Genomic DNA, 10000 nt, shown 5'->3' with positions numbered 1-10000 from the left:
CATAGACGATAAACACTTACACTTCCAAAATACTGTAGTTATCCCTGTGATTCAGCGAACGTTTTCTTTATCACCGCAGACAATATATCCGTATTGTGAAACCGATGTACAATTCTTCAAGATATACAAGAACTATTCTTAATTTTAAAAGTATAAACCATAAATTACATTATAAGAGATAGCATTTGAACATATGTAACTTTATTTTTATCATGATTTGGCATGAATATGTCAATAATATATATTATACGACGCGGAAAATCCAGCATTTGTTATTGTCGGCCGCTTTTAGGTAAGGAAATTGTGCCGCACACATAACAGCTTAAAATGTAATACACACAGAAAATAACAGCGAATAGGCGTGTAACTAGTAGATAGAGTATAGCTTTATGTTGTAACTGCTACAGACTCATATACTCTGATTTGAAAAGAGAATGCACAATCACGTGGACTTCCAGAGCGTGATCCAGACACAGTTCGATATAGTTACGTGTTTCTTTTTTTTATGATATATGGTGGCACGAATTTAAATACGTCAGCTGATATAGCTCACTACAACACACACTCTGCGCTGCTCTTACTCAGCTGGTACTACCCTTCTTAATCAGCTGGTACTACCCTTCTTAATCAGCTGGTACTATTATGTTCAAGTAACACGATAACAACTTAGCTGGCACTATTACTGTGTAGATGCTTTTCGTACTGTGTTTTAGGGATCAGTTCTTTGCATGGTTATTTAGCAAGCAAGTGCATTTTAATGATACTATTGAATTTAATACAAAGGCTTCCATTAAGAGTATGCTGTCGAGATATATCATTTTCATTCTGAGGAAATTACAATTATGGTATTGGCAGTAATTAGTGTGGTGCATTGTTAAGTCCCTGTTGGTGCCCTGGTAAAAAACAATAAAGGTCCATGTAATTTCAGGCATGAAGTCAAACATAACTGTCTTTATCCAGTTAGAACCATGAGTAGGTAGGGCATGTTATCTGCAGTTATTCTGATGTGTTATAATTAATTACTATTAAAAAATGAGCTGGTCACAAGTTCTATCTTGCCAAATATTTGTGGTGGAGGACGTTAGTTGGCTTTTGCAGAGTTGCTGGAGGTGTAGAAGCCACTGCAATTGTGTAACTCAAACAAATTTGGTCTTGGGTTCAAGAATTACCCAAATGAGGAATCACTCTAAGCTCTATCTTGCTAGACTACGTGTGGTGGAGATTTTCTTGCTTTTGCTGAGGCACCTTATCCATGGAGGCTGCTTCACCCTCTTAAAGCTGTGCCAGTCATGGTGGCCATCAGTTGACATCCAGCCATCTCGTTTGGAACCTGCATATGACTCCCCTCGAAGATATAAGTGGTTATTTGCTTGGTATTAGGTTGATTTATTCTTTTTGTCATTATCTTTTGTTAGTACTTTGCAGTTAATATGGCTGATTTCATGCCCTTCCAAGCTAATGGAACTAGTAGTGATGGTATGGTTTGTTTCCAAGGACTAAAACTACTATCAGGGCTGGTGATATCACAAGCAGATGAGCAATATTCAGGTCATTAAATTAAATTGACATTAAACTCCTTTCTGAAGGATGATGCTATTACTATACACTTTCTGCCTCTACTTTTCACCTGGCACTATTGTTTTACTCCTTTCATTATCAGTCATAGTGTGTTTGCTTTCCAGAACTATTAGCTTTTTTTTTTTTTTTTTATCTTTACAGTTTTCTTAGAACAAACCATCATGGCTCAGTCAAATTTAAGAAATTACCTGCGTTCCCTACGCTGGACCCCCTTACCAGTGGGAGTAGGTCTAGCTCTCATAGCCTTCCAGCAGTACAGACACACAAGGAAACGTGAGGCAGCTAAATTAGGGCAGCTGCAGCCATGTGATTGCTTAGCAGAGGAGTGGGAAGTGGCAGCATACAAACTGTTGCCTCTCCGCTCTTTCTCCAGAGCATGGGGATGGGTGAATGGTAAGTTTGATCTGATTTTTGCTGATAGAAGAATAAATAGCCAGTTCATAATTTTGATTATCATTTTTTTGTTTGTTATTATGGCCTTACTAATGACATCTTTATAAATTATATATATATGAATAAATAAATTATATATATATATATATATATATATATATATATATATTATATATATATATATATATATATATATATATATATTGATATTAATATTGTTATTATTTTGTCAATTTATCAACAGGTTCCTGAAATATTCCTTAAAGTTTTAATATTGGACATTTAATAAAAGTGAATTCATGGTGTATAGCTATAGTAGAGTTGTAATAAAATACAATACAACCAGCAAAAATGTTATTTCTACGCTTATTCTTCACAGTAATTTTTTTTTTTTTTCCAGGGATCGAACTTCCAGAGTGGTCAAGAAAGTCTGTGCTTGGATTCTACGTTCGAGCATTTGGATGTAACATGGCAGAAGCTGAAGTAGAGGATTTGAATCAGTATTCTTGCCTCTCAGACCTATTTCGACGGTCACTCAAAGAAGGGATTCGTCCAGTTGACCTCTCTGCAGAAGTAGTCAGCCCAGCAGATGGAACTGTGTTGTCATTTGGCACTGTAGATTGTGGATCCCTTGACCAGATAAAGGTGAGATAGTGGAATCATTATATCGCTTTATTCATTCATTCATTTCCAGTTTTCCTTTACCTATGTTATATAGTTGTATATTAACCATTTGTTAACCCACTTTGTGCTGTTCACTGTAGTAGTCTTTTGTGAATTTTGTGTGTTTTGTTGTCTGCACCAGATTTCTCTGTTACTTGAATTTGTGGGATAATGTGTTTTTTTTTTTTAATGCAATTAATATGAATCCTCTTACAATTAATAATGGTGTGTTTTTCAGGGAGTGACATACCCATTAAGGAAGTTTCTTGGACCCCAATTGCTGGACCAAAGGAGGACCAATGATAGTTGATAGTAAAACTGATGATGGTTGTTTCCACCAGTCATGCTTAAATGACAGCAACAACATACTTTACCATTGCGTCATCTATTTAGCTCCTGGTGATTACCATCGCTTCCACTCCTCGGCAGATTGGCAAATTCATTTTCGTAGACACTTCCCAGGAGAATTGCTCAGTGTTAATCCATCAATTGCTGCTTGGGTGAGAGATCTCTTTATTTTAAATGAAAGGGTAGCTTATGTAGGACGTTGGAAGCATGGCTTTTTCTCTATGACAGCTGTTGGTGCCACAAATGTGGGGTCTGTTAAGGTTTATTTTGATGATGAACTAAAAACAAATTTAAATAAATGGCAAAAGGATAACTTCTTTGATAAACATTTCAAAGGAAAGTCAATAGACTTAAGTCGAGGGGGCAACTTTGGGGAATTTAACCTAGGTTCTACTATTGTTCTTGTTTTTGAAGCCCCTAAAGACACAAAAATATGTGTAGAAGCAGGGCAGAAGGTAAAAGTAGGGCAAGCTTTGTTTAGAATAATTAATTCTTATGTAGGGAAAGCTAGTTCTGAAATAAATCATCCTGGACCTCAGAGGTAAATATATTTGTGATAGCACAGACAATGTATTTAAATATTTCTTGTAAAGATGTTATCATAATAAAAGATAATCAAGATATGTATAGTTTTCATACATTTTGTTGGATGTGAAAAAGGGAATTTATTGTATACCTAGGATAACTACTTAAAAATGTATGGATGGAGTGCTGTACTACCCATTGTAGATATTTGAGTTTGTTGAAACTTTACTCTGATGGGAATATTGGATTGTGAAATATTTAGGCAGATTTGCTCTTCTGTCAAGTTACAGAGAACAAAACATCTGTACAATTGCTTTATTTTCTATTGCATTATTAACTCCTATACACTATAGAGGTGTTAATGAATGGAAGCCATATCAATCTGGTCAGCTACATTACATTGAAGGCAGCATTAGATCGATGACAGTATTAAGAAATGAACGGGAAAGTATTCAGACTACAGGAATTTTTTCATTTAGAAAAGTTTTGAGATAATAGGTGTTTTTGCATTGTATATTTATATAAAAAAAAAAAATTAGTATGTTATAGTTCTTATGTTCATAGAAAAATTATGCATTGCACATTTTTTTTATATAATAATTTTCTGATCATTATTTTATTTTCATCATTAGTATTACTGTTATCATTGGTATATTTGTTATAATTATTATTATTATAATAGGATATTTATTGTTACAACAAGCATCTCATAAACATCATCATTAGTATTTTCAGTTTCCAATATATATCATTTCTTGTAAGTAAAAAGGTGCACAGATAAGAAACAAGAAAAAGGTATTACATGAGATATAGTTTGTAATGGATTAGGTTAGAACCAAATTATAAATCATTCATTGTTTCCTTATCAAATCTATATTGAATTTGAAAGCAGAATATTTTAAAAATATTTGCAATGTGTAACAAGATGTAAACAATTGCTCACACAGACATGCATGTTATTATGCTCACATAGTCATATAAATGCTTATGCAAATGGAAACACACACACTGACAGAAATGTTGGAATTGCTTGTATTAGCTCAGCTCATGTGTTTGCTCCAAAGCTCAGAAATAAGAAGGGAATTTAGTCACAGACTAATAAATATGATATGATCATTTCAGACCAGGGGAAAACTGTAAGTTAACAGAGGCTGTTTTGACAATTGTAAATATTGTATCTGGTGCTTTCTTGCTCAAGACTTTAAGGTTACTGTAGCTTGTCTGGGCTTTGAATGTTGTTATTGGCTTAATGTTTTTATTTGTAAGGGTTGCCCCTGGACAAGGTTAATTTGTTTTGTAAATTACTGGCCTTTGGATCCTGAGGAAAGTAGCAAAACAAATCAGGGATGGAAGTTGTGAGATGGATGGTTAGTGACATTGTTATCAAGCCTCAGTTTTGAAATTGTGGAATTTGTATGGAAAGTAGGATTATGTTGATATTAACAAACTATTCATTAATGGTAGCCCCCAAAATAGTGAAGAATGGATTTGTCAGGATGGTTCGCTTTGCCCTGAAATGTGTGGTAAAGGCCATGATCAGCTTATCCTGTTGAAAGTTGCAGGAATTGATGTAACACATAGTGCTTAAGGATGACAGAAAAAAAAGCATTATGCAAAACAGTAAACAAATTGTTTACTTAAAACTTCAAGTAATTTAGCACAATAATGAATTTCTGTTTAACACTTTGATATGTTAAATTTAGTCAGATATGTTATTAACTTTTATTCGTATTTGTTGATAATACATTTGGATTTTTTGTTAGTACTGTTGTATATCCATCAGGTTGTGTATATAATATATATATTTGTACAGAATTTGTAATAAATATTCATATAAACTTGCTCTTTTAATACCTTTGTACAATGAGGTTAAAAACCAATATTCTTTATGCCATGGACAATGCATAAAAGTAATGGCATCATTATATAACAACTCATAATTTACTACAGGTGGTGTAGATTTAGAGAAAATGAAAAGCTGTGATCTTCATGCTGGAATCAGGTTTCCAGAATTTTGATACATCTGTTTTAGTCTGTATGCAGTTCTGTTTTCTGTTTCTAAAGTTTCTAGCAGATTACTATACTAGAATCACTAATAGAGAGTGTTTGGACACATACTTTACCTTGCTGATGGAAGCACGAAAGATCTGGTAATCCACGAGAAAGTGTGAGTTTAAGATTTTTCAATTTTATCTGGAAAAATTTTGTATACCTTTCAGAACCTTTGTGACTCTTTATGAGGCAATACCAATCATAAGAGATTTTTGAAGGCTGTAAATGGAAGATCAAACAAAAGTATTCAGTCCATTTTAATTGATACAAATGAATTTATGTTGTATACAGTAAACATTGTCCCATGTAGCTAACTACCAATTATTTGCAAATACCAAAATGTATATTCTAGAAATTACAATTTTTAATGAAAGAATAAATCAGCAAATTTCTGCATTTGGTGGCTTTACATCAGAAGTTCTGTGATATTTAAAAATGCACATGTGATGGGAAAGGGATTCATAGATTTAATCTCTACCTGTCCTGCATTAAGTGCAGCAACTTCTTGTTTAAACAGTTTATGTCAATATCACTCATAACTCATAAAAAAAAAAAAAAAAAAAAAAAAAAAAAAAAAAAAAAAAATATATATATATATATATATTAATATATATATATAATATATATATATATATATATATATATATATATATATATATATTATATATAATATATATGGATATATATATATATATATATATATATATATATATATATATATATATATATATTTTAATCAATTAATATATATATTTTTTTTTTTTTTTTTTTTTTTTTTTTTTTTTTTTTTTTTTTATGAGTTATGAGTGATATTGACATAAACTGTTTAAACAAGAAGTTGCTGCACTTAATGCAGGACAGGTAGAGATTAAATCTATGAATCCCTTTCCCATCACATGTGCATTTTTAAATATCACAGAACTTCTGATGTAAAGCCACCAATGCAGAAATTTGCTGATTTATTCTTTCATTAAAAATTGTAATTTCTAGAATATACATTTTGGTATTTGCAAATAATTGGTAGTTAGCTACATGGGACAATGTTTACTGTATACAACATAAATTCATTTGTATCAATTAAAATGGACTGAATACTTTTGTTTGATCTTCCATTTACAGCCTTCAAAAATCTCTTATGATTGGTATTGCCTCATAAAGAGTCACAAAGGTTCTGAAAGGTATACAAAATTTTTCCAGATAAAATTGAAAAATCTTAAACTCACACTTTCTCGTGGATTACCAGATCTTTCGTGCTTCCATCAGCAAGGTAAAGTATGTGTCCAAACACTCTCTATTAGTGATTCTAGTATAGTAATCTGCTAGAAACTTTAGAAACAGAAAACAGAACTGCATACAGACTAAAACAGATGTATCAAAATTCTGGAAACCTGATTCCAGCATGAAGATCACAGCTTTTCATTTTCTCTAAATCTACACCACCTGTAGTAAATTATGAGTTGTTATATAATGATGCCATTACTTTTATGCATTGTCCATGGCATAAAGAATATTGGTTTTTAACCTCATTGTACAAAGGTATTAAAAGAGCAAGTTTATATGAATATTTATTACAAATTCTGTACAAATATATATATTATATACACAACCTGATGGATATACAACAGTACTAACAAAAAATCCAAATGTATTATCAACAAATACGAATAAAAGTTAATAACATATCTGACTAAATTTAACATATCAAAGTGTTAAACAGAAATTCATTATTGTGCTAAATTACTTGAAGTTTTAAGTAAACAATTTGTTTACTGTTTTGCATAATGCTTTTTTTTCTGTCATCCTTAAGCACTATGTGTTACATCAATTCCTGCAACTTTCAACAGGATAAGCTGATCATGGCCTTTACCACACATTTCAGGGCAAAGCGAACCATCCTGACAAATCCATTCTTCACTATTTTGGGGGCTACCATTAATGAATAGTTTGTTAATATCAACATAATCCTACTTTCCATACAAATTCCACAATTTCAAACTGAGGCTTGATAACAATGTCACTAACCATCCATCTCACAACTTCCATCCCTGATTTGTTTTTGCTACTTTCCTCAGGATCCAAAGGCCAGTAATTTACAAAACAAATTAACCTTGTCCAGGGGCAACCCTTACAAATAAAAACATTAAGCCAATAACAACATTCAAAGCCCAGACAAGCTACAGTAACCTTAAGTCTTGAGCAAGAAAGCACCAGATACAATTTTACAATTGTCAAAACAGCCTCTGTTAACTTACAGTTTTCCCCTGGTCTGAAATGATCATATCATATTTATTAGTCTGTGACTAAATTCCCTTCTTATTTCTGAGCTTTGGAGCAAACACATGAGCTGAGCTAATACAAGCAATTCCAACTTTTTCTGTCAGTGTGTGTGTTTCCATTTGCATAAGCATTTATATGACTATGTGAGCATAATAATGCATGTCTGTGTGAGCAATTGTTTACATCTTGTTACACATTGCAAATATTTTTAAATATTCTGCTTTCAAATTCAATATATATTTGATAAGGAAACAATGAATGATTTATAATTTGGTTCTAACCTAATCCATTACAAACTATATCTCATGTAATACCTTTTTCTTGTTTCTTATCTGTGCACCTTTTTACTTACAAGAAATGATATATATTGGAAACTGAAAATACTAATGATGATGTTTATGAGATGCTTGTTGTAACAAAAAATATCCTATTATAATAATAATAATTATAACAAATTTACCAATGATAACAGTAATACTAATGATGAAAATAAAATAATGATCAGAAAATTATTATATAAAAAAATGTGCAATGCATAATTTTTCTATGAACATAAGAACTATAACATACTAAATTTTTTAAAAATATATAAATATACAATGCAAAAACACCTATTATCTCAAAATTTTCTAAATGAAAAAATTCCTGTAGTCTGAATACTTTCCCGTTCATTTCTTAATACTGTCATCGATCTAATGCTGCCTTCAATGTAACGTAGCTGACCAGATTGATATGGCTTCCATTCATTAACACCTCTATAGTGTATAGGAGTTAATAATGCAATAGAAAATAAAGCAATTGTACAGATGTTTTGTTCTCTGTAACTTGACAGAAGAGCAAATCTGCCTAAATATTTCACAATCCAATATTCCCATCAGAGTAAAGTTTCAACAAACTCAAATATCTACAATGGTATACAGCACTCCATCCATACATTTTTAAGTAGTTATCCTAGGTATACAATGAATTCCCTTTTTCACATCCAACAAAATGTATGAAAACTATACATATCTTGATTATCTTTTATTATGATAACATCTTTACAAGAAATATTTAAATACATTGTCTGTGCTATCACAAATATATTTACCTCTGAGGTCCAGGATGATTTATTTCAGAACTAGCTTTCCCTACATAAGAATTAATTATTCTAAACAAGCTTGCCCTACTTTTACCTTCTGCCCTGCTTCTACACATATTTTTGTGTCTTTAGGGCTTCAAAAACAAGAACAATAGTAGAACCTAGGTTAAATTCCCCAAAGTTGCCCCCTCGACTTAAGTCTATTGACTTTCCTTTGAAATGTTTATCAAAGAAGTTATCCTTTTGCCATTTATTTAAATTTGTTTTTAGTTCATCATCAAAATAAACCTTAACAGACCCCACATTTGTGGCACCAACAGCTGTCATAGAAAAAAAGCCATGCTTCCAACGTCCTACATAAGCTACCCTTTCATTTAAAATAAAGAGATCTCTCACCCAAGCAGCAATTGATGGATTACACTGAGCAATTCTCCTGGGAAGTGTCTACGAAATGAACTTGCCAATCTGCCGAGGAGTGGAAGCGATGGTAATCACCAGGAGCTAAATAGATGACGCAATGGAAAAGTATGTTGTTGCTGTCATTTAAGCATGACTGGTGGAAACAACCTCATCAGTTTTACTATCAACTATCATTGGTCCTCCTTTGGTCCAGCAATTGGGTCCAAGAAACTTCCTTAATGGGTATGTCACTCCCTGAAAAACACACCATTATTAATTGTAAGAGGATTCATATTAATTGCATTATAAAAAAAACACATTATCCCACAAATTCAAGTAATAGAGAAATCTGGTGCAGACAACAAAACACACAAATTCACAAAAGACTACTACAGTGAACAGCACAAAGTGGGTTAACAAATGGTTAATATACAACTATATAACATAGGTAAAGGAAAACTGGAAATGAATGAATGAATAAAGCGATATAATGATTCCACTATCTCACCTTTATCTGGTCAAGGGATCCACAATCTACAGTGCCAAATGACAACACAGTTCCATCTGCTGGGCTGACTACTTCTGCAGAGAGGTCAACTGGACGAATCCCTTCTTTGAGTGACCGTCGAAATAGGTCTGAGAGGCAAGATACTGATTCAAATCCTCTACTTCAGCTTCTGCCAT

General features: G+C 32.3%; 1 protein-coding gene and 1 pseudogene across 1 annotated transcript; one reads left to right on the top strand and one right to left on the bottom strand.

The window, feature by feature from the left end:
- Positions 1-260: 260 nt before the first annotated feature.
- On the top strand, positions 261-3605 carry LOC119573095 (phosphatidylserine decarboxylase proenzyme, mitochondrial-like). The gene is given in 5 exon segments (XM_037920125.1): positions 261-292; positions 1720-1971; positions 2372-2616; positions 2873-2890; positions 2892-3605. Coding segments are annotated over 4 exon segments (1131 nt in total). The 5' UTR covers positions 261-292; positions 1720-1739; the 3' UTR covers positions 3528-3605.
- A 5239-nt stretch (positions 3606-8844) lies between these two features.
- The window catches only part of LOC119573481, a 3350-nt pseudogene continuing 2194 nt past the window's right edge, over positions 8845-10000 (bottom strand).

Source organism: Penaeus monodon, chromosome 5 (assembly GCF_015228065.2).
Source record: "Penaeus monodon isolate SGIC_2016 chromosome 5, NSTDA_Pmon_1, whole genome shotgun sequence".
NCBI lineage: Eukaryota > Metazoa > Arthropoda > Malacostraca > Decapoda > Penaeidae > Penaeus > Penaeus monodon.
Note: the sequence above shows the minus strand (reverse complement) of the source record. Positions and strands in the feature narration are given on the sequence as shown.